This window comes from Cynocephalus volans, chromosome 4 (assembly GCF_027409185.1).
Source record: "Cynocephalus volans isolate mCynVol1 chromosome 4, mCynVol1.pri, whole genome shotgun sequence".
Lineage (NCBI taxonomy): Eukaryota > Metazoa > Chordata > Mammalia > Dermoptera > Cynocephalidae > Cynocephalus > Cynocephalus volans.
The window spans coordinates 51,058,108-51,084,142 of NC_084463.1; the positions used below are offsets into that span (position 1 = coordinate 51,058,108).

The following is a 26,035-nucleotide window of genomic DNA, read 5'->3' on the forward strand; positions in this document are numbered from 1 at the left end:
CTGCTAAGTAAAACTTGCATTTCTACACTATGATCTTATTGCAGTGTATCATGCTCTTTATACACTGCTCCATATACTTTGCCAATATTTTGTATACGATTTTGGCATTGATATCCATAAGGCATTGGTCTGTGATTTCAATTCTTAATACTCTGTCAAATTTTGGTATCATTATACTTTTTTTTCATTTTTGTTTTGTTTGTTTACCGCTGGCTGGTACAGGGATCCAAACCCTTGACTTTGGTGTCATAATGCTGCTCTAACCTCCATTTCTAAATTTATAAATCAAACTCCAAGAGGTACATTGACACAAAATGTTTTAAAGACACAAGAGGGATCAAGGTGGTGGAATAGACGGTCCCCAGTGTCACTGTCTCCCACAATCAACAAATTTACAACTATTAAAAAGCAACAACAGCCAAGCTGGGGCCACTAGAGCTCAGGGGAAGAGGAGAGACCTACGGAGTGCATGAAAGCAGGAGAAGCTGTGATGAGAGAAGGAAAGGACCACTCTGGCCATTTCAAGGCTTGGAGGCAACAAGGGACCAGTGCACAGCCCGTCCCATGGGAAGTGTTGGAGTGGGGGCAGCAGGGGAGATGGGCCCACCAGAGTAACACTGGGACACAGCATGGAAAGCTGATCTGCCCTCCAATCAGCACAGGCCCACTCAGTGGAGACTGGTCAGGAATATAGAACTGCAGGGGGTGCAGTTTGCTGAAAAGACTCAGGCCCAGACCAGAGTTTCCACACAAGGCAGGTGTACCAGACCTCACAAGACACAGAAGTGCTTACAAGGTCAACAACTAAAACCTGAGCTGCACAAAAAGCCTTCCCCAGGAAATCAGCAGCAAAGCAGCAATTTAGCTCAACCACAGGGCTCAAGGGCTGGTCCCCACAGGAAGTTCCCCCATTTTAGAAGTAAGCAAAGGACAACAAATTAGTTCCAGTGCAGAGTTTAAGTGGTGGGAACAGCAAACAATCCAACACAGAATTGAAAGACAAAACAAAAAACCCACAGATCAGAGCCAGATGAGCCCTGACCGTGCCCCGCTCCCTCCTTGCTCGTCCTCCTATCCTATCCGCCTCCCATTTTCCCTCTTCCCCTCTCTCTCACTGCTCCACAACAATATCTTAGAATGTAAAAAAATATTGATAAACGTATTTAGATAAAAAGACAAAAGAAAGACAAGATTTGCTTTAAAAAGAGAATTCCAGACTTTAGAGTTGTGTACCAACGGAACATATCCACCAAGCCTCTGCTCTTGGTTCTCATTGCACAGACACTGTAAGAGAGCCTGGATCTAGATTTTGCCACATGTAGGTGCAGAAAGAGCTTCCAGATCCACGCGAAAGGAATGAAAAACACCCCAGAACACTTAAAGCCTTAATAACTCAAAGTTCAGTCTTGAGATAATTCCAAGAATGAGGCGTGGCCAAAATTTCCCCTTATCAATTTTAAAGAAAGTGAAACATCTCTCTGGCCAGGGGTGCTGTGGATTGATTGAACTGTGTCCTCCAAAATCCATACACTGAAGCGTAATCCCCACTGTAACTGGTGAGGGTGGAAAAGCCTTTTATGGTCATTGAAAGGTTGGGCCTAGAAGAGGTGATTGGATTGCAGGACCGTGCAGCAGTGAATGGATCAATAACGGTGGTCAGGGACGTGGATCTGAGGGCTTTAAAAGGAGAGTGCGTGAAGAGTTATCTCTCTCTCTGTTCAGCCATTCTCTGCCACATGAGGCCCCTGGGTCACTGTCACCACCACCAAGACCCCCACCAGATGTGTTCCCTGCACTGTGGACTTCCCAGACTCTGAAACTGCAAGCAATAAATTTCGTTTTCTTACAAAGTATCTAGTTCTATGTATTCTGTTATAAGCAACAGAAACTAACTAATACAAACGGGGAACCCTCATATGGTGCTGACTGAGGGTACCTGGAAACTGCCAGAACTTCCAAACGAAGCACAGTCACATATTCACAGGTGAGAGACACCTGGTCTATCTCACACTACGGGGCCAGAAATAGCCAGACCCTGGACACCAAGGAACATCGGGAAGGTTCTGCAGGTACTGGCAACCTGAGACTGAGACTAAGCATTACAGGTGGAAATACTGCTCCAGGGGTATAAGAAGGGCCCCTAACCCTTCCACACGCTTCCTTTCCATCCATCTGCTGGCTCAGACACAGGCATCACAACAGGAGGCGGGGAGATGAGAGAAGTGAAGAGATGAAGTCTAATGGGGAAACCTGCAGGGTCCCTTGCAGCTACAACCAATCCCATCATCACCTCCAACCAAGACTAACACGGAACCACAAGGGACTGACCTGTGACGTCCAGGCGGAAGGAGACCCTCTGGCCCCCGGCCTCGCAGCTGTATGCCCCGGCATCCGCCTTCCCCACCTTCTGCACCACCAGCCGCCGTGTGCAGCCCGTGGCCTCCATGCGCAACTTTGAGCTCGAGCTCAGCTTCTTCCCATCCTTGTACCATGTCACCTCCGTCTGGGCCTGGGCCACCTCGCAGCTCAACATAGCGCTGGCCCCCACCTCAGCCTTCACCTCGCTGTGTGCCAGCTGATCCTTGGCGAACACTGCCTTGGGCTCTGGGGACAGAGGGAAATGCAGGAGGTCACAGTCACATCTAAGTCAGGAAAGCCACACAGGGGGAAGAAGTCCTGGACAGGGAGGCAGGGGGACAGAAAGTTCTGTAGGCCCTGCACTATGTGGCCTGGAGAAGCCCCACTGCCTCTCAGCACAATGACCACAATGTAACCTGGACCTACTCCCTGGGTCTTTCCAGGTGGGAACACTATGAAATGCCCAGACATAGGCTCTCGAGGGGAGGGATGCATGCACACCTCCACCTCACTGAGTCTACAGTGTGTCCCCCACGTGACTGTGCAAAGCATGTTGTCCCCACAGCGCCTGAGTGTCCCTGAGGCCCCATGCTCCTTCCTGCTACTGGTACTGTGAGCTGGGGGCCTCTGGTGCAAGCGCGTGCACCTCCTGTGGCTCCCAGTGCATCATCCTGACGACTCACAAGGTGGACACCTTCTTCAGTCTCCCTAGCCACAGTGTTCACTTTTCTGTGCTGCCACTGTTCAGGCTTCTGCCCAATCTTCAATAGCATTCTCTGTCTTTTCCTTGTGCCTTTCTTTGTGCGTTTTCATTTTTAGGAGCACTTGATAGATTTCAAAGCTAGTGATATGACATTTATTTATTTTGAAAATATCTTATCCATCTATGTGACTTGAATTTTCACTCTTACGGTATCTTTGTTGAATCAAACTTTAAGTTTTAGTGTAGTCAAATATAAGAACTTGTTCCATTGTGCTTTGTGTATTTGAGTTGTATTTAAGAAATCTTTCCTTCCCCTGAAGTATTTTTGTTTTTTGTTTTGTTTTTTTGTTCTTGTAATTTTTTGGCATCTGGCTGGTTCGTGGATCTGAACCCACGACCTTGGTGTTATAAGACTGTTCTCTAACCACCCAAGCTAAATAGCCAGCCCTCCCCTGAAGTTTTAAGGACGTGATGTTATCATCTAAAGGTTATTTGATGCTACCTTTTATTTTTTTTAATTTTATTTTTTTATTTTTTATTTTTCTTGTCTTTTTCATGACTGCACTCAGCCAGTGAGTGCACCGGCCAGTCCTATATAGGATCCGAACCCGCAGCGGGAGCGTCGCCGCGCTCCCAGCGCCGCACTCTCCCAAGTGCGCCACGGGCTCGGCCCTGATGCTACCTTTTATATCGTGATCTATAACCCAGTTAGAGTTCACTTACAAGTGTAGTGTGAATTACTAATCCAATTTTTTATATGCTTAAATGATCAAATCACCATTTATGATAAAAAAAAATTTTTGTCCATTGCCTACATGGCTGTGATTGTAAATATAAATATACATAATAAAACTTTTAAAAATAAGGAGGAATCCACTTATTCATGGACATGATTACAAGCCCACTATTCCGTTGCTTTGATCTGATAACTGTCCCTGCCCTGTGACTCGGTTATCTTTATTCCTGTGGCTATACAACAATCCTGATATCTAGTAGATTAATACTCACGTGTGGCTCTCCTCCAAGAGCAGATGGTTGTCTGATCACTGGAACTGGCTTCTCAATTTTCAACCCCCCAAAGAAAAACATTTGCTTGAATTTTGATTGGACGTGAACTTGTCTTCCCTGGATTTGTAGTCATTTATTTAGATCTTCTTATTGTCTCTCAAAAATGTTTACCTATTTTCCTCCACTGAGATCTTAAAACTTGGAATTATAAATATTACACCTTTGATGCTACTGTAAAAATTTTAAAATTTCATTTTCCAACAGTGTTGCTCGTACATATAGGAGTGCATTTTGTGTATTTATTTTCTACACAATAATCTTTCTCAGCTCTCTTACGAAGTCTAATAACTTATTTTTTGGATTTTCTGAATTGATATTCATATAATTTGTTAATTTCACTTATGTGCTTTCCAAGTGTTAAGACTTTTACTTTATTTCTCTCCTTACTCTGATGTACAATGTTGAAATGTTGAGTGGAAGTGGTGGCAGGTGGCTTTTTTGTCTGTTCCCTATCTCAAAAGGAAAATTTTCAAGGTTCTTTTTAAATATAAAGTTACCTGGTGTTTTCTGTAGTACCATCTATAGAATTAAAGGACACTTTTTTTTCCCAATAAGATGACTGGTAAGGGGATCTTAACCCTTGACTTGGTGTTGTCAGCACCACACTCTCCCAAGTGAGCCACGGGCTGGCCCTAAAGGACACTTTGATTTATAGTTTGTGAAGAATTTTATGGCACAAATTGATGCTAAATTTTATCAAACATTACTTTTAGACTTACAATGTTAAATTTTATCAAATGCCTTTATTCTACATTTATTGAGATAATCACTTTTTTTTTCATTCACTCTGATAATGTCATGCTTTATGGTAATTTGCTCATGTTTCTAAATCTAAACCAGGCTTGCATTCTGTGACTTTGACCTTCAGCACAGTATATTATCCTCTTGGTGTATTGCTGAACTCAGTTTGCTAACATTTTGCCTTGATATCCACAATAGATTGGCCTGTAATTTGGATTCTTGTTACATTCCTTCTCATATTTTGGTATCCATGTTATGTTTCTACAGAAGCCTATTTGGAGAGTGTATTTCCTCTTTCTATTTGCTAGAAGAATCTCCATGAACGTGAATAATTTCATTCCAGAATATTTAGTACAGTTTATCACTAGATCCACTGGGTTTCAACCTTTCTCTATGAGAAAACAATTTTTATTGTTCTATTTTTGAAAATGATGTAGGACTGTTTGAGTTTTCTATTTCTTCTCGTGTCATTTTTGATGTTTTCTTGGAACTGGCCAAATGGTTACAACTTTTCAAATTTATTACCATAAAATAATTTGTCATATTCTTTTAAAATAGAATATGACAAAGACACAGAGTGAGTTTTTTTGGTATCTACACACACCCAAAAGCCATTACATACTGATACAATACCAAACTGTGACATGATGGCACCTAGAGGTCAATGTAGGATGACAGCCTATGTTATCTGACATTAAGACACTCTAAAGGAAAAGAAAATAAATTTATTTCACAGACTACTCTATGAATCATCCAGGGAGGCACAGACACACTATTAGGATATTCTATAAAATAAATACTGCATTATAGACAGTGGCTGTTACTAGAGGAACTCATCGTTAAAGTGTGGTGATTTCATGTGAGCTACTTATTCTTTCCCATTTCTGAGTGTATAAATCAAACTCCAAGAATACTGACACAGAATGTTCTAACTGAAGACAAAAGGAAGAAAAGATTTACTTCAAAAAGAGAATTCCAAACCTATCTATAAATGTAACATATCTACCAACCTCTGGTCTTTGTTTACTTTGCACAGCCATTGCAACAAAATATGGACCTAGATTTTATGGGTGTAAAGATAACTTCTACCTCCATGTGAAAAAAGGATGGAGTGTCCCAAAACATCTAAAGCTTCGATAACCCATAGTTCAGTCTTGGGGTGATTCTATGTATGACTGGGTGGCTGGAATTTCCCCTTATCCCAATTGATTGAAATGCAAACATCTCTCCCTAGCAAGGACCTGCATGTGGTGCTGGATGAGGGATGTGGAAGCTGCTGGAACATTCAACAGAAGGAAATTCACAAAGCCCAAGGTGAGAGATCCCTGGTCAACCTCAGACCAAAAGGGCCAGATACAGCCAGAACCCTGAACACCAAAGAATACCAGGAAGGTTCTGGGAAGGTGCTACGAATGTGTGATAAAGCATTACCACACACAAGCAACACTCGAGGTATACAAGAACAGCCCCCGCTCTTTTCCATACACACCCATCCCCTTCCACTCACTTGGCCCAGCCATGTGTGTAAAAACAGGAATAGGAAGCATGGGACGCTTGAAGAGATGAAGTCTAATGGCAACAGCACCAGGATTCATTGTGGCTATTAGTCAGTCTCATCATCTCTTCCAAACAGGCTAACTTAGTGCCCCAAAGGACCCACCTGTGACATCCAGGTGGAAGGAGACCCTCTGGCCCCCGGCCTCGCAGCTGTACTCCCCAGCGTCCGCCTTCCCCGCCTGCTGTACCACCAGCCGCCGTGTGCAGCCTGCGGCCTCCATGCGCACCTTCGAGCTTGAGCTCAGCTTCTTCCCATCCTTGAACCACATCACCTCAGTCTGGGCCTGGGCCACCTTGCAGCTCAGCGTGGCACTGGCTCCCACCTCAGCCTTCACCTCACTGCACGCAGGCTGCTCCTTGGCGAATACCACCTTGGGCTCTGGGGACAGAGAGAGATATACGAGGTCACGGTCATCATCTACATCTGGATTGTCACATGGGGCAAAGAAGTCCTGGACAGGGAAGCAGGGGAGAGAAAGTTCTTCAGACCCTGCATTGGCTGTGTGGCCTGGAGAAGCCCCATCACCTCTCTGCACAAAGACCACAATGTCTCCATCCATCCTGCCCCTGCTCCATGGGTCGTTCCAAGTGGGGTGCTATGAAAGGCCCCCAGACACAGGCTCCTCCAGGGACGGACTAGGGTTGTGACGCATGCGCACCTCCATCTCAGTGAGGCGGCAGTGTCACCGCATGTGACTGTGCAAGGCACGTTGTCCTCACACCACCTGAGTGACCCCGAGGCCCCACGCTCCTCCCTGCTCCTAGTGCTGTCAGGGGGCCTCTGGTGGGAGCGGCTGCACCTCCTGTGGCTTCTAGTGTGTCGTCCGGATGACTCACAGGTGGGCACCTTCTCCAATCTCTCTGGCTGTTAGTTTTGCCCCACTGTGGAGTCACTGTGCAGGTGTTTTGCCTGATATTCAGTGACCCTGTCTATTTCATACTCATTTTTTAAGAGTTCTCTTTACATGGTAGAGCACTTACCTTCCACACTGCGCCTTGTGTTTTACTCTCTTAAGGTGTCTCTTCTGAAGAATTACAAGTTTTAGTTTTAATGTAGTCCAGTATGTAATTTTATGCCATCACAGTTACTGCATTTGTGTTCTGTGTCAGAAATCTTTCCCTACCCTGAGGTCTATTAGCAATCTATGTCAGCATCTAAGTGTTACGGTTTTCCCTGTTCCCCTTAGGTCTCTCACTTTTTTTTTTTTTGTCCTGAAAAACGAGCAGCTTTTGTTTTTCATTTTGTTTAGTTTTACTTTTTTAAATGTACAGTTGGTTGGACCTGTTCATGCATGTTCACCAGCAGCTAGGACATCTCCACCCTTACTGCTTCTGGTGTAATTTACTTGAGCTCTGTGCTTCGAAACCAGTTGGATGAGTTCTTTACTAAGGGGCTCCAGAACAGCAGCTCTGGCCAGGGAACCACAAATCTTCACTCTCTCAGATAGGACAGCTAGGGTAACAAGTGAGCCACGGGCCGGCCCTGAGAACCCTTTTATAAAAGCCATAACTACACTATAAAATCACATGTTAAAAATCAATAATGGGGCCGGCCCGTGGCTCACTCGGGAGAGTGCGGTGCTGATAACACCAAGGCCGCGGGTTCGGATCCCATATAGGGATGGCCTGTTCGCTCACTGGCTGAGCGTGGTGCTGACAACACCAAGTCAAGGGTTAAGATCCCCTTACTGGTCATCTTTTAAGAAAAAAAAAAAAAATCAATAATAATTACTTAACATAATCGAACATTAAACAGGTTTAAATTTCTCCAATTCTCTTCCCCTCCCTTTCTTTCTTTCTTAAAATTGATTTGTTTACATCTGGATCCAAACAAGTTCTGCTTGTTGCACTGGTTGCAACGTCAGCTGTCTCTTCAGTTTGTTTTAATCTATAGGTTCCTCCTGCATCTAATTTTTTCTCTTTGACCCCATAAAGATTCCCAAGGTCTGAATTTGCTGGCTCCATCCCTGTAGTGTCATTCAACATGTTCCACCGTCCCCTGCACATCGCGATGACTGGCTGCTGGGGGCTGAGGCTTGGTCTCACTCAGGTGACATTTGGCTTCAGAGGTGCATGTGCTTACAGCAAGAGGCCCATTACGTATGACTGACTCTCTCTGATGTTAGCAGACATTGATGATCATTGGCTAGATTCATAAGCTCAACAGAGGTTTGCAACATACTGTATTCTAATTATTTTATTCCCTCTTGATTTACTATCTGGGATACTTCAACAGACAGAAATGTTCCCCCCCGCAGCTATTTATGGTCACCCTGAGGAACAGGTCATACAGGAAAGACAGGATAAATGCTTGACTCTTCCCTTTACCTACTAGTTTTAGAAAAACGAATTGTTTCCCTGTCATCTTCCAAAGAGACTAAGAGTTTGTTTCCTCTTCTTTCATTGTCACTATGATTTTTTGTGATGGTAAGATTTAGTTTCTTTCTCTTTCTCATCTGCATTTTGGTCCTACCAGTGGGTTTTGTTCTGTCTTGTGTATTCATGGTAGCAATTATCATTTTTTGGATCCCAGATGCAGGATTCCCTTGAAGATTTCTAGTAGGGCTGGTCATGTGGTAGTGAACTCCCTGCAGCTTTTATTTGTATGGAAAATACACTATTTCTCCCTCATTTCTGAGGGACAGCCTTGCTAAGTATAGTAATTTTGACAGGCAGTTTTTTCCTTTTAGTATTTTGAATATGTCATCCCATTTCCTTCTGGCCTGCAGACTTTCTGTTGAGAAGTCTGCTGTTAGTCTGACGGGGCTCCCTTATACATGATTTGATGTTTTTCTCTTGCTTCTGTTGAGATTCTCTCTTTGTCTTTGAGCTTTGCCAGTTTGACTTTAATGTGTTTTGGAGAGGATATTTTTGGGTTGAATCTGTTTGGGGATCTTTGATCCTCAGCGATCTGAAGGTCCATGTCTCTCCCTATAACTGGGAAGTTTTCTGTTATTATTTCACTGAATAGGATTTTCATTCCTTTTCCTGTCTCCTCCCTTTCTGGAACACCCATGATTCAGATGTTTGTGCACTTAAAGTCGTCTGCTAACTCTCTTAGATTTTCTTCATTATTTTTAATTCTTTTTTCCTTTTTTTTTTTTTTTATGTCTACCTGGATTATTTCAAAAAGACTGTGTTCAAGGTCAGAAATTCCTTTGTCTGCTTGTTCAATCCTGCTGCTTAAGCTCTCGGTTGTGTTTTTTATTTCTTTGAGTGAATCTTCCAGTTCCATTAGTTCTGCTACATATTTCTGTCTGGTATCAATCTTTTTGTAAATCTCCTCCTTCATAACCTGGATATTTTTTCTTATTTCGTTATGTTGTCTAAGTGAGTCTTCTCACATCTCAGTGAGATTCCTGAAGTTGTTTTTTTTATTATTTTTATTTTTATTTATTTATTTTTTGCTTAATATATGTGTATGTACACACAAAGGCATCCATAACAAAATAATGAGGAAATACTCACGACAATTACAATTACAGTCTTTGGTTCTGTAAATGGTAACATGGTCATAGTTGGTGTATTTTTTTTTTTAAGAAAATGTAATTTTATTAATTTTTTTTTTACATTCTACAATGCTGTTGCTGAGCAGTTGGGAGGATGGGGTACAGGAGAAAGGGGAAGTAAATGGAACAAAAGAAGGAGGAAGAAGAAGGAGTGGTATTGAGGCCTGTGGCACCCCCTTCTTTCCTACAGAGGAGACTGGGGGGTTTCCAGTGGTGGCTTGGTCATTGCCGGGCTGGGTGCAGATGTCAGGGGGCTGTGGAAAAAGCCCTCACCCTCCACTACCCCAGCTCAGAAACCTGGGGCCCTTCTTCCTGCTGCTTGGTGGTCATCGCTGGGCTGGTTGCAAGTGTCATGGGGGCGTGGCTGAGGCCCTCAGCTCCCCACCACCCTGGTTTGGGAGAGCCCAGGGCACTTCCTGCAGTGGCTCGATGGTCATCACTGGGCTGGATGCAACTGTCACGGGGGTGTGGCAGAGGCCTGAGGCCCCCCACTGCCCTGGCCCACGAGACCCCAGGGCACTTCCATCAGCAGCTCAGTAGTCACTGCTGGGCTGGCTGCACATGTTGGAAGGTGTGGCCGAGGCCCTTCGCCCCCCAACGCCCTGGCTCAGGAGAGCTCAGGGCGTTTCCTACAGTGCTTGGTGCTTGTAGCTGGGGTGGCTGTGCGTGTCTGGGGTGTGTGGCTGAGGTCCTTGATCCCCACCCTCGGGACTGGCTGTGAGTGTCAAGGGGCATGGCCAAGGCCCCAGCCCTCCCCCCTTTCTGGCTTGGTAGCCCAGGGGACTTCCGGTCCTTCTAGGTGTTACAGGTGTTCTCCGGTGAAATGAGACCTTTTCTACTTAATATCAAACTTTGTCTCCAGTTGTGCGTACTTTGTTTTTTCTTTCAGCTCTGTGTTGGATTATTTGCTGTTCCTATCACTTAAACTCTGCTGGAACTACTTCATTGTCCTTTGCTTACTTCTAAAATGGGGGAACTTCCTGTGGGGACCAGTACTTGAGCTGTGTGGTTTAGCTAAATTGCTGCTTTGCTTCTGACTCCCTAGAGACTTTTTGTGCAGCTCAGGGTTTAATGGTTGACTTTATAGGTACTTCTGGGTCTAGTGAAATCTGGTGCACCTGGGTTATGTAGAAACTCTGGTCTGGGTCTGAGTCTTTTCATCACACTGCACCACATGAAATTCTATATTCCTGACCAGTGTCCTCTCACTGGACCTGTGCTGACTAGGGGACAGATCAGCTGTCCTTGCTGTGCCTCAGTGTTCTCCCAGTGGGCCTATCTCCCTCACAGCCTGTGCTGCAAACAGCTCCCATGGGACAGGCCATGTGACGGTCCCTTGCGATGACGCACCACACTCTGAGTGGCTCCTATTTTTCAGTTGTTGTGGCTCGTCACTCCTATGTGGGTCCATGGGAACCCTATTAGTGGTCTTGCTGGCCTGGGGGCCACCAAGGCCCTCTTCTCCCCTGCCACCTCCAAGCAACTTCATCCCAAGGGCACAGCTGTGGCTTTCGCTGGCTCCTGCTCCGTGCACTCAGCAGCTCCAGCCTGGAAGCAGCCAGGACTTGAAACAGTCAGAGCAGTTTTTTGTTTTTCTCATCGTGCCTTCTCCCGCCTTCATGCACTCTGTAGGTCTCTCCTCCTCTTCCCCTCAACTCCTGTGGCCCCAGCTTGGCTGTCATTGCTTTTTACAGTTGTAAATTGGTTGATTTGTGGGAGAGAGTGACACTGGGGACCGTCTATTCCACCATCTTGACCGGAAGTCCAGTTTCCTTAAGATTGTTGCTCAGAATTCTTTTTCAGTCATTTTAAGGGTTTCCTGATCTACAGAGTCTATCATTTGAAAATAACTGTATTCTTTTGGTGGTGTCATATTATCTTGTATTCTCATATCTCTAGTATCTCTACACTGATGTTAGTTCATCTGGTAGAGCAGTTGCTTCTTCTATTACTCTGGAGTGGGCTTTGAGAAGAGAGACATCCTCTTCTTTTTCCGGTCTCTGCTGGTGACTCTTCTTCTGTCACCGTAGTCAAGTATCTTGCAGGCCACCTGCACAGTGACTGCTGTGGTGGCAAGCCACTTTTGCAACAGCTGTGGCTGTTATGGTGGCTGTGGTGGGCCACCCACATGGAAGTGGTGTTTTTGGAATGCTCCTTGCCTGCTTCTGGGCAGGGGGTGCTGCCCTGGACCCCGGCATGCTCCTTGCTTGCTTCCAAGTGGAGGGGGCTGCCTTCTTCCCCTGAGGTCTCTAACTCACCTGATCTGTGGAGTAAGCCACTAGACAACTTTTTTCTCCCATGTGGTTTAATGGCCCAAAAACTTTTACGAAAAGACCATCATTTCTCTATTCCTTACACAGGTGTAAAAAAAGATGGGAGGTTCAGGGTGGGGGTGATGAAATCCCCTCATGCAAGGGTCTGTTTCTGAGCTCACTAGACTGTTTCTTCAGTCTGTTCTGTCTTTGCATGGACAACCAGTGGTCTTCGTTACTATACTTTTACAGTACTTTTTCACACTGGTAGTTAAATTCTCCCACTTTGCTTTCCTTCGAGAGAGTATGGGTTACACTTGGCCTTGAAATCCCCTTGTCAATTGTCATACACCTCCTGCTCCACATGGAATATTTGTTTTGACTTTGATTGCTAATCAATTTGATTCTTCCACGTATTTCTGTTCATTCATTGAGGTCTTACGTTCCCCTTCCCCCGCTTCGGTGGTTGGCCAGTTCAGGGATTGAACCCTTGACTTCAGTGTGACCAGCATCGTGCTCTAATCAACTGAGCACCAGCAGCCCCATTTGAATCTTCTTATCACCTCTCAGAAATGTTTCAGGATTTTCTCCCACAACAACCACAATGTATCCATCCCTTAAGCATCTCTTTTTACATTTGGAATTAGAAACATGGTACTTTTGTAAACATTTTAAAAGTTCCTTCTTCAACTGTTTGTTGATAGTGTATAAATACGGAAGTGTTTTCTGTTGATTGATACTTGTATGTAGTTACCTTTCCCAACCCTCTTACCCAGTCCAATAATTTATTTTTGGATTTTCAGCGTTAATAATCATATCATGTGTGAATTCCACTTTGAAATCCGCCTTTTCTCCCTTTGATTTCACTTTCCTCCTCCAGTGCTGTTCAGTGTCAGAGACAAGTGGTGGCAGTGCTCCTCCTCTCTTATTCTCTATCCCTCAGGTAAAGATTTTGCTTTAAGTATGATATTAGCTCCTGTTTTCTATAGGACCATTTATCAGATTAAGGAAGTCCCTATTTGTCCATATATTAATAAGAATTTTATGTCATCCTCATACAGGCCAGCCACCAAAAAACAAAAAAATTACGGCATGAATTGATGCTGAATCTTCTCAAATATTTGCTCTGGATTTATGACGTTAAATTTTATCACACTTTTATTCTGCATTTCTTGAGATAATCCCATTGTTTTTCTCATTAAATCTGTTAATGTCGTGCATTATGTTTTCTAATGTTTGGAATATTAAACCAACACTGCCTTCACAGACTATGCCTTTGTCATAATGCATTTGTCCCTTGACAGACTACTCAGATCACTTCGAAAATATTTTGTCAAAAACATTGGCTGTGGGCCGAGCCCGTGGCGCACTCGGGAGAGTGCAGCGCTGGGAGTGCGGTGACGCTCCCACCGCAGGTTCGGATCCTATATAGGATTGGCCGGTGCACTCACTGGCTGAGTGCTGGTCACGAAAAAGACAAAAAAAAAAAAAAAAATTGGCTCTGATGCCCATCAGAGATTGGCTCATAATTTCAATTTTTCATACTTTCCTGGCCAGACTTTGCTATCAATATGACACTATCCACATAAACAGGTTTGAGAGAATATGTTTTTGTTCTAGTCTCAAAAAGAACCTTCACGAATATGAAATACTTTCTGTACAGAATATTCTGTATAATTTATCACTAGAGCCACTGGGCTTAGGCCCCTCACCATTCATTAAAAATAAAAATTAATGGTTCCATTTATTTAAAAGTTATAGGACTATTTGAGTTGTCTACTTCTTCTTGTATAACTTATTCACATAGTTTTCTAAGAAACTGGTCAATGAGTCAAAACTTTTCAAATGTATTATCATGAAATGATTGGTTATATTCCCTTAAAATGACACTTTAGAAAGATACGTAATGGGGTTTTGGCATCTCTACGCACCAACAAATCATTATGCACTGAAACAGTACCAAAACATTATGTGGTAGCACTAAGGAGTTAATGTGGAAATTCACCCTACCCTATTTGAGGTTAAATGCTCCTAATGAAAGGAAACTGAGTTCTCAGACTTTCCTATGAATCAGATAGGGAGGCACAGACATGCAGGCATATTTAGGAAATACTATGAGATAAAAAGTGCTTTACCAGTCACTGCCTGCTACTACAGCAACTCATCTTTAACAAAGTGTGCTCATGTAGCTCAAAGTATTTATTCCTTCCCCTTTTTAAATTTGTAAATCAATTTCCAAGGGGAAATTCTGACACAGAATATTCTAACTAAAGGCAACAGGACACAAGATTTTCCTTAGAAAGATAATTCTGAACCTCATAGGTGTATCACAGGTGGTATCTACCACCCCTCTGCTCTCGTTTTACTTGGCGCAGACATTGCAAGAAAAGATGAATCTAGATTTCTCCACATGTGGGTGCACAAACAGCTTCTAGATCCATGTGAAAGGACAAAAGAGCATCCCTGAACACCTTAAATAACTCAAAGTACAGTTGAGATAATTCCCAGCATGACTGCACACCCACGGTTTCCCCTTATCCTGGTTCAAACAAACCTGAACATCTCTCACTCACAAAAACCCCCATACGGTGCTTAGGGAAAACATTTGGGAACTACCAGATCATCCAAAAAAAGGATATTCATATGTTCATAGGAGGGACAACTGGTCTACCTGAGAGAAAAAGGGCCAGATATAGCCAGAGTCCTAGACTCTAAAAAGAACACCATGAGGGTTGTGGGCAGGTGTTCAGAAGGTAAGATTAAACATTAGTACCTGAAAACATGACTCCAGGTATACAAGAAGGGCCCTATACCTTCACATCCAGCCTCTCTTGGCCCAGCCATGGGTATGAAAATGCAAGGTGAAAGGTCAAAAGACTTCAGGAGATGAAACCTAATGGCAAGAGCACCAGGGTCTGCTGGGGCTGTCAGCCAGTCCCATCATCACCTCCAAACAAGGCTACACTGGTACCCACAAAGGACTGACCTGTGACGTCCAGGCGGAAGGAGACCCTCTGGCCCCCGGCCTTGCAGCTGTACTCCCCGGCGTCTGCCTTCCCCGCCTTCTGCACCACCAGCCGCCGCGTGCAGCCCGTGGCCTCCACGTGCACCTTTGAGCTCGAGCTCAGCTTCTTCCCGTCCTTGTGCCACGTCACCTCCGTCTGGGCCTGGGCCACCTCGCAGCTCAGTGTGGCACTGGCCCCCGCTTCAACCTTCACCTCGCTGTGTGCCGGCTGCTCCTTGGCAAACACCGCCTTGGGTTCTAGGGATAGAAAGGAACACACAGGATCAAAGACACATCTAAGTCAGGAAGGCCACACAGGGGGAAGATGTCCTAAATGGTGAGGCAGGAGGATAGAAAGTTCTCCAGGCCCTGCACTGGCAGTGCGGCCTGGAGAAGCCCCACCTCCTCTCAGCACTGTGACCACAATGTGTCTGTCTATCCTGCCCCTGCTCCATGAGTCATTCTAGGCAGGGTGCTGTGAAAGGTCCCCGGAGCACAGGCTCCTCTGGGGAGGGACTGGGTCATGACCCATGCACACCTCTGCCTCACTGAGGCTGCAGCATCTCTGCATGTGACAGCACAGGACACATTGTTACCACAGCACCTGAGTGTCCCCAAGGCCCCACACTCCTGTCTGCACTTAGTGCTGTCAGCTGCAGGCCTCTGGTGGAAGTGCTTGCACCTCCTGTGGCTTCTTCTAGTGCGTCGTCCTGATGACTCACAGGTGGGCACCTTCGCCAGTCTCCCTGGCAGTTAGTTTGGCTCTTCTGTGGTGTCACTGCTTGAGTGGCCCCATTTTCAATAGCACTGTCTTTTTCATATTCACTTGTAGGAGGTCTTTACATGATCAAACGCTAGGGCACGGACACTGACGCATGGTATAAATATCATCCCCATCTGTGTGCCTCACCTTTTCACTCCTTTATGATGTCTTCTAATGAAATACTACTTTAGTTTTATTGTTGGCACATTTGTCGATTTGCCCTTTGTGGCTAGTGCACTTACGTTCTGTTCAATAAATCTATTGCCCTGAAGTTATTAAATCTGTATATTCTCACAAGAGCTTGTTTCACCTTCACTTGAGGTCTCTAACACACCTGAGTTGGTTTTTTGTGTGGTCAGGTAGACATCCGATTTGATTTTATTTTTTCCTGTGTTTAATGGTCTTAGCACTGTTTGTGAAAACAGCATCCTTTCTCTGCACCTCACATTAGCACCACAGTAAAAACAAAAAAGGGAGGGGGTGCGGTTATACTCAAAGCTGCTTGTGAGCTCACTACTCAATTCTTTTGGCCTGTTGATGTATTCCTGAGGCCACACTGAACCACTGCGCAGGCCGCACAGGACAGCATCTGCAGGATCTGCGCACTGACCCAACAGGAGCCAAGGCTGCCCACTGCACACTCAACTGCATCGATATGTATTCCTGCCTTTAGACACAGTTATCTGAATTGCTGTGTGTTGAATTATGTCCCCCAAAACTCACTGAAGCTTGAATTGTGCCCCCCAAGTTTTAAGTATGAGAAACGTGTCCCCCACTGTGACTTACAAAAGGTTAGGAAATCCAGTGGGAGGGGAGGGGGAATAGAGAGATAGGATAAGGGGCATAAAGAATAAGTATGATTTGTGACAATGAATATGCCAATAAAAAATAAATTTTAAAAAAGAGGGTAGCAAATCCTATTATGGTGATTGAAAGGCAGGGCCTTGAAGAGGTGATTAGATTGTAGGACCATGCACTAGTGAATGGATTAGAAACGGTGGTCGGGGGCATGGTTCTGAGGGCTTTAAAAGAAGAGAGAGGGGAGTCCGTCTTTCTATCTCTTGCTCCCTGTGCTCCACCATTGTCATAATGTGACCCTCTGCCGTCACCCTCTGTCACCACTAAAGAAAGCCTTTACCACATGTTCCCTGGACTTTGGGCTTTTTAGCCTCAGAAACTGTAAGGAATAAATTTTGTTTTCTTTATAAATCACCCAGTTCCAGGTATTTTGTTATAAGCAACAGAAATGGATTAATACACTGCGGCTTTATTAAAAGTCTTGACACCTGATGCAGCAAATGCCCTCTCTTTGTTCTTCAAGAGTGGTTGGGCTCTACTTGGTCTTTGCAATCAATTTGTCAATATTTTCACACCCAAAGAGATCTAGTCTTTGGATTCTGACGGATTGAATGTCTTCTGGTCTTCTGTAGATCTCTGTCCATTTATTTAGATCTTCTTTGCTATGTCTCAACAATGTTTAATTGTGGAATATATTATAAAGCAAATGTACCTTACAGGGCCTGGTTTTCCAAAGCCTTGCAATTTTAAATATTGACCTTGCAAAGGACAGGAAATTTTCCCCAGGCTATTGAATCTCTGTTGCAAGATAAGAATCATAACTCAGCAAGATTGCTGGCTCAAAGACAGACAGGTTACTGATTGATATGTAAAGTTACTAAAAAGCTGCTGCAGGCAAAAGGAATTTCAGCTAAATCAAGCCTTTGTTAGTGGATCACTTAATTGCCTAACAGAATGTCATCTGACTTGTTTCTATTGAATGTTACCAGCTTCTATTGGAAAACTTGTTAAACTGTACTTAGCAAAACCCCACCTATGTCTCTTCCTGTAACTTCTTGGTCTGGAGAATAAATACAGGAAGAGAACCCGAATTCGTGGTTAATTTCCCAAATGGAAGAAATGTCTCACCCTTGAGGAAGTTCTGGGATATCAACCCCTCTCTGGGGCTTCTCACTGCTCAAAAGAGATGGGCTTTGAGTAATCTTTGGCGGCTCCGTCACTCAGGGGAAAAGGGGTGACAAATCCGTGGGAGGCAAAGCAATATTTAATAACTCCCCCCCCATAGCATCTAAAGGACTTCTGTTACATGTGAAATTGGTAACAGTTAATCTTTACTCTTCCATTTTCCATCTGCGTGTCTCTAGTTCATAAATATAAATGTGTTCTCCGTAATTTCATTTTTGTATGCAGTAATCTTTCTCAAATCTCTTACTAAGTCTAAGAATTACTTTTTTGGATTTTTCTAAATTGATAATCATATCGTTTTTCCAAGTTCCAAGTTCCATTTTGTATTTTTCCAGGTTTCGCAGCTTTTATTTTCCTCCTAACTTGCTGTACTTTACTATGTTGAGTACAAGTGGTGACAGTCAGCTTCCTTGACTTGTTCCCAATCTCAAAGGCAAAGCCTTCAAGGTTTCACTATTAGTCTGACACTGGCTCGTTTATTCCATACTAACATTCATTCAATTACGGTAAAATCCTTTTATTTATAGTTTGTTAACTGTATGGCCTAAATTGATGTTAAAATTTATCACTTTTAAAAAAAAATTTATGACATTATATTTTATCAAATGCTTTTAATCTCCATTTATTGGGAGTCATCACATCTTTCTTTTAATTTGTTCACGTCAAGGTTTGTATTCATTTTCTAATGCTTCAAATGTTGAACCAGCCTTGTATTCCTGTACTATGAGTTTTGTCATGTATTGTCCTCTTGATAAATTGCTGAATTCAGTTTGCTAATCTTTAGTTTAAGACACTGACTTACAATCGATAAAAACTGACCAATGTTAACTCTTCATATTTACCTTGTCAGATTTTGGTAGCAAGGATATATTATGTACATAAAATGAGTTGGACAGTGTATCTTCTTTTTCATTATTCTAGAAGAATCTATAAACATTAAATAATTTCTTTCCAGAATATTTTGTACAATTCACCTATACAGCCACTGAGCTTAAATATTATTCTATGAGAATATTATTTGTTCCATTTTTTTAAGATTAGAAGACTGTTTAACTTGTCTATTTCTTCTTTTGTGAGTTCTGATATAGTTTTCTAGGAACTGATCAATTTGTCCAAACTTTTTAAATTTACATGCATAAAATAATTACATATTCTCATATAATAACATTTCGAATACACTCATAGTGGGTGTTTTGGGGTTTCACACACCCACAAACCATTATATACTCACGCAATACCAAAGTGACATGTGTTGGCATCTATGAATCAAATGGGTGACTTAAGTACATCTCAATTTGACAGAAAGACTCTCTTATTAAAGGAAAATAAAGTATTGTACCCAGACTTCTCTATCAACCAGCCAGAGAGGAACTAGCAGACATGGATTATTAGGGAAATGGTATGAAATCAGTACTGCTTTACCTGTCTGTGGCTGCTACTACAGTTACTCATGTTTGAAAACTGTGCTGATGCAGCTTAACCTATTTATTCCTTTCCATTCTTAAGTATAAAAATTAAACTGCAAGGAAAACTCAGACACAGAACATTCTAACTTAAGATCAAGTGAAAACAAGCTATGCTTTAAAAAGAGCAGTCCAAAATTCACAGCTGTCTATTGCAGCACATATCCTCCAATCTCCTGCTCTTTGTTTCTTTTCCACATACATTGCAACAAAAGAATGGATCTAGATTTTGCCACATGTGGGTGCACAGAGAGCTTCTATGTCCATGGAAAAGGTCAGGGGAAGACGGTCCCAGAACACATAAAAGGTTGATACCTCAAAGTTCAGTTGTGAGATAATTCCAAGTATAATTTTGTGGCTAAAACTTCCCCTTATCCTAGTAAAATGAAACTCAAAAATCTCTTGATATGGGGAGCCCTCGTATGAAGCAGTAAGGCCATATGCGATCTCCCAGAACATCCCCAGGTGACAGACATCTGGTCTACCTCGGCCCTCTGCAGCTGGTAAAGCCATGGGGCTAGATATCCAGGAACATCAGTGGGTTCTGAGCCCGTACTGGGAAGATGGAAGCATAACTCATGCTGTACGAGAAAGGCCCTTCTCCTTCCCATATGCACCCCACCATCCCACTCCCTTGGCCAACCATAAGTAGAAAAATGGGAGATGCTAGGATGGGAGACTTGGAGTGATGAAGTCTAATGGCAACAGCACCAAGACCACCTCTAAACAAGGCTAAGCTGGTACCCATGAAGAACTGACCTGTGATGTCCAGGCGGAAGGAGACCCTCTGACCCCTGGCCTCGCAGCTGTACTCCCCGGAGTCTGCCTTCCCTGCCTGCTGCACCACCAGCTGCCGTGTGCAGCCCGTGGCCTCCACGCACACCTTTGAGCTTGAGCTCAGCTTCTTCCCGTCCTTGTACCACGTCACCTCTGTCTCGGCCTGGGCCACCTCACACCTCAGCGTGGCACTGGCCCCTGCCTCTGCCTTCACCTCACTGCATGCAGGCTGCTCCTTGGCAAACATTGCCTTGGGCTCTGGGAACAGAAAGGGACACACAGACTCAAAGTCACATCTAAGTCAGGAAGGCCACACAGGGAAGGAGTTCTGGATGGGTAGACAGGAGGGCGGAAAGTTCTCCAGGCCCTGCACTGGTTGTGTGGCCTGCAGGAGCCCCACCACCTCTCAGCACAATGACCACAATGTGTCCATCCACTCTACCCCTGCTCCATGGGTTGCTCCAGGCGGGGATGCTGTGAAAGGTCTCCAGGCACAGGCTCCTCGGGGGAGGACAGGGATTGTGATACATGAGAACCTCCATCTCACTGAAGCAGTGTCTCCCTAAATGACTGTGCAGGGCACGTTGTCCCCACAGTGCCTGAGTGACCCTGAGGCCCCATGCTCCTGCCTGCTCCTGGTACTGTCAGGGGGCCTCTGGTGGAAGCACCTGCACCTCCTGTGGTTTCTAGTGTGTCATCTTGATGACTCACAAGGTGGGCACCTTCTGATATTTTTTTTTATTAATGTTTGTTCATCTGTGTTGTCACCATTCGAGACTTCTCCCCAATTTTCAATAGCATTGACTTTCTTTTATATATTCATTTCAGGGTCTCTTTATATATTTAAATGCTAGGGCATTGACAATTATGTGACAGTCATGTTGTATTCACATTCCTTTCCTAAGTGGCTTACCTCTTCACACTCTTACGGTGTCTTCTGATGAATGAAAGTTTTTTATTTTAATGTACTCAAGTATTTCAAGTTAGTTTCATGGTGTTTATTACTTAACGAATGGTGTCCACCCAAAAGTTTAATGTGTTGGAGGCTTGGTCCCCATTGTGACTGTTAAGAGGGTGGGAAATCCTATTATGGTAATTGAAAGGTAGGGCCTTGAAGAAGTGCTTGGACTGTAGGACCATGCCATAGTGAATGGATTAATATCGGTGATCATGGGAATGGGTCTGAGGGCTTTCAAAGTAGAGTGCATGAGGAACTGTCTCTCTCTGTTCTGCCATTTTCTGCTATGTGAGACCCCTGGGTCAGTGCTGCCACCACCAAGCCTCTCACTACATGTGTTCCCTGGACTTTGGACTTCTCGGCCTCCAAAACTGTAAGCAATAAACTTAATTTTCTTATAAATCATCCAGTTCTGGGTATTTTATTATAAGCAACAGAATCAGACTAAGACAGTGGTTATTGCACTTATGTTCTGTTTAAGAAATCATTCATAGGGCCAGCCCGTGGCTCACTTGGGAGAGCGTGGTGCTGACAACACCAAGTCAGAGGTTAAGATCCCCTCACCGGTCATCTTTAAATAAAGAAAGAAAGAAAAGAAATCATTCATCATTGCCCTCAAAAACATCTATGACAATCTAAGAGTTTTATGGTTTTTTCTTCTATTCTAAGGTCTCTAATCCAACTGGAGTTGACTTTGTGTGACTTACTCGTCCAATTTTTCTTCCCCCATACGGTTAAATGGCCCCAAAACTTTATAAAAACACCATGTCACTCCTTGCACAAGTCCCAAAGTAAAAAAAAAAAAAAAAAAAAAAAAAAAGGAGGGCAGTTGAGTGGGGCAGTCCATTCACACCAGAGTATGCTTCTGAGCTCCCTGTCCCGTTCCTTTGGTCTGTCCATCTATCCCTGCAATGAGACACCATTGTCTTAATTACGGTAGCTACATAATAGTCCTGACTCTGGCACCGCAAATGCTCACCACCTTCATTCTTTTTCAAGTGTATTGGTTGTACACAGCCTGGGTAATCTGCTCGTAAGTTTTCAAAAAAAAAGAACATTTGTTTGTATTTTGATTGGGATTAGACATCTTTGTTTCTTTCATGGACTTCTATCCATTTATTTAGATCTTCTTGACTATCTCTCAAAATTTATATACCAAAATGGCTAATAATCCTCTCTCCCCATATTCTCTTTGTATTAAAAAAAGCAAATAAAAGCACCTTTTATTAGATTTGTAATTAGAAACATGGCTTTTGATGCTATTGTAAATCTTTTAAAATTTCATTTTCGACTGTTTGTTGCTAGTGTATAGATACAGAAGTGTTTTCTCTATATTGATTTTTTACACAGTAAATGTTTTCAACTCTCTTCATAAGTCTAGTAATTTATCTTTTGGATAAACAATTATTATCTGTGAATTCCACTTTTCCAAACTTTTATGTCATGAACTGGTGTGCTAATTTTACAACACAAATTCATGAACTGGATCAAATGCTTTATTCTGCATTTTGAGGTAATTACTTTATATTTTCTTTCAATCTGTTAAGGTCATGCACTCTATTGACTTGCTAATGTTTCTAATGTTTAAAAGGCCTTTCACTACTGGACTATGACCTTCTTCATAGTGTATTATCCTCTTAATATATTGCTAAATATATTTGAATAATATTTTGTTTAAATTTTGCCCTTGATATCCATAGTAGATTGGCTTGTGATTTTAATTCCTCCTACTTTTCTTATCAGATACCGGCATCAATGTTATGCTTTATAAATTAAACAAATCGGAGAGACTATCTCCTTTTCCTATTCTCTAAAAGAATCTCCTTGAACCTGGAATAATTTATTTGCCGAATATTTGTTATAATTTAGCAGTAGAATTATTTGGCTTAGATATTGCTCAATGAAAAGATTTTTTGTTACTGGTCCGATTTATTTTATTTAAAAGTTACAGAACTATTTGAGTTTTCTATTTCTTCATATGTTACATTTTATATGCTTTTCTAAGAATTTGGTCAGTTTGTCAAACTTTTTCATATTTATTATCATAAAAGAATTTGTCCTATTCTCTTAAAATATTTTGAAAAGATACTCAGTGGGTTTTTTGTTATCTATATGCACCCACAAACCACTGCACACTGACGCAATACCAAACTGTTATGTGGTGGCATCTAGCGGTCAATGTGGGACCACAGCCCACCCCTCTCTGATGTTAAAGCTCTGTTAAGGAAAAGAAAATAAATTTAGTTTCAGATTTCTTTATGAACCAGCTAGGGAGAGGCACAGGCACAGATTAATTATTGAAAATTGCTATTACATAAATACAGCTTTACCAGTCAGAGCTACTATTACAGTAACTCAGTTTTATCAAATCATGCCAATGAAGCTTAAGCTATTTATTCCTTTCCATTTCTAAATTTATAAATCAAACTCCAAGAAGAATTCTGACACAGAATGTTCTAACTGAAGACAAAAGGAAAATAATATTTGCCTTCAAAAGATCATTTCAAATCTCACAGGTGCATAACTACCAATCTCTACTGTCTGTTTACTTTGGACAGACACTGCAACAAAACATGGGTCTAGATTTTGCTACATATGGGTGCATAGATAGCTTCTAGATCCTTGTGAAAGGAGGGAAAAGTGTACCAGAACACCTAAAACTTTGACAATCCATGGTTCAGTCTTGTGATAATTCCACATATGATGGGGTGACTGAAATATCTCCTTATCCCAGTGGAATGATATTCAAACATCTCTCACCAGAACGGCCAAGGAGAGAAATTCACATATCCCCACATGAGAGATGACTGGTCTACCTCAGACCATAAGGACCAGGTAAAGCCAGAGATCCAGATCCAAGGAACACCAAGAAGATTCTGAGAAGATGCTGGGAACTTGTGATTGAGCGTTACAAGCTGGAAACACAACTTGAAGTTTACAGGAATGGCTCCTCTTCCTCTGGACACGCCCTTCCCATCCAGCCTCCCTTGACCCAGCCATGGATATGAAAATGGGAATTGGGAAAACAGGGGACTAAAGAGATGAAGGCTCATGGAAAGACCACCATGTTCTGTTGGGGCTATCAGCTGTGCTCATCACTTCTAAACAAGGCTAAGCTGGTATCCACAAAGGACTGACCTGTGACATCCAGGCGGAAGGAGACCCTCTGACCCCTGGCCTCACAGCTGTACTCCCCAGCATCCACCTTGCCCGCCTGCTGTAACACCAGCCGCCGCGTGCAGCCCGTGGCCTCCAGGTGCATCTTCAAGCTTGAGCCCAGCTTCTTCCCATCCTTATACCATGTCACCTCCGTCTGGGCCTGGGCCACCTCACAGCTCAGCGTGGCATTGGCCCCTGCCTCGGCCTTAATTTCACTGTGTGCTGGCTGATCCTTGGAGAACACTGCTTTGGGCTCTGGGGACAGCGAGGAACACATGGTCAAAGACACAAAACTGGACCAACCCATTTTACAGGGACCAAAGCTTCAGGGTTCAGTACATTTTCTCCTTGAGGCCAGTGACGTCATGTGTCCAGTGAGATGTTAGACTTGTGTCCACAGGCACAACGTCTCCCACCGGAGAGCCTCAAGAGTCCATTTTGGGCATGTCCTGACTTAAGAGCAACTTGAAGGCTGGAGGAAGATGACTACTCCTGCACCTTCAGGTTTATTGCCTTTGCCACATGACAGTCAGCTCTGCGTGGCAGGTCAGTGTTGTTCACTAATGCATCCCCAGAGCTGGCACATAGTGTGTCCTCTACAAATGGTATCCTGAGTTTTATCTCAGCATAACTTATATAAAGTGCACTAATTTCTTTGTACAGCTCAATAAACTTTAGGTGAAGCTATCCCCATGTAACCAACACCTATCAACAAATAGAACACTCCCAGCTCCCCAGCCACAACAGACTACTCCCCAAAGTAGACCCTGTTCTGACTGCTCCCAGCATAAATTATCTTGCCTGGTCTTTGACTTCACAGGGATGGAACTATGCATTATATATTCTTTGGGGTCTGTTCTCTTTCATTCAGCATGTCTGTAAGATCTAGCCATATTGTTGCATGTAGCAGCAATTTGGTTTTTTGTCCTGCTGTATAGGATTTTGTTGTATGAACACCACAACTTATTTTTTCTTTTCCTCTTGTGGGTCATTTGGGTTATTTACAGTTTGGAGATACAATAAGTACATCTGCTGTAAACATTCTTATGTACATGGAACTGCTGGAACATAGGTAGGCCTGTGTTTGGCTTTAGTAGGTAATTCAAAACAATTTTGCAAAATGGTTGTATCAACTTCCACTCCCACCAGCAGTGTGTGAGAGTCCCAATTCTCCATGTCCTTCCCAACACCCAATATCATCAGTGTTCTTAAATTGTATATGTTCCATTCAACTCAAATAAATACTTGGTGATAGTGCTAGTTTCTGCATCTCTACTCATTTCTGCATCAGTAAGATGCCTTACTTTTAAAATTTTTAAAATTGTCCTTATTTTTTAGATTGGAAGGGTAATTTAAGTACATTAGAATTAAAATAAATATATTAATTAATTACTAATACAATTTACACAGTCACCATTATATGTCTTGCTGTCTGCATAATATAGTCAAATAAACACATTATGATGTTTAAAACACTGAAATGAATGTATATAGGATCTCAGAGATTCCATGCTGCTGGTGCAGTCATTCATTCATTCATTCATTCATTCTCACCACTAATGTCCATGGAGGGCCTACTCTGTGGGGCGCTATGGTGGTATCTGGGATGCTGTCGTGAGTAACACAGACAGAGCACCTGTGCTCACAACCTGACATCTAACAGGGGAAGACAACAAATCTATAAACCATGAAGATGAATATATAATGCTACAGTGAGTTTTCTATAAAGTAAGACAGGGG

At 43.1% G+C, this 26,035-nt stretch overlaps 1 protein-coding gene across 25 annotated transcripts in view; it reads right to left on the reverse strand.

Moving 5' to 3' along the window:
* The window catches only part of OBSCN (obscurin, cytoskeletal calmodulin and titin-interacting RhoGEF), a 182,985-nt gene that overhangs the window by 119,181 nt on the left and 37,769 nt on the right, over positions 1-26,035 (reverse strand). For 23 of the 25 annotated variants that reach the window (XM_063095249.1, XM_063095241.1, XM_063095247.1 and 20 more), the window contains 5 exons: positions 24,275-24,550; positions 20,161-20,436; positions 15,175-15,450; positions 6,531-6,806; positions 2,329-2,604 (listed from right to left, as the gene is read on the reverse strand). In XM_063095249.1, coding sequence (XP_062951319.1) covers positions 2,329-2,604; positions 6,531-6,806; positions 15,175-15,450; positions 20,161-20,436; positions 24,275-24,550 — 1,380 coding nt within the window. The remainder of the gene's footprint in view (positions 1-2,328; positions 2,605-6,530; positions 6,807-15,174; positions 15,451-20,160; positions 20,437-24,274; positions 24,551-26,035) is intronic. The other 2 variants (XM_063095248.1, XM_063095252.1) reach the window with 2 other exon arrangements.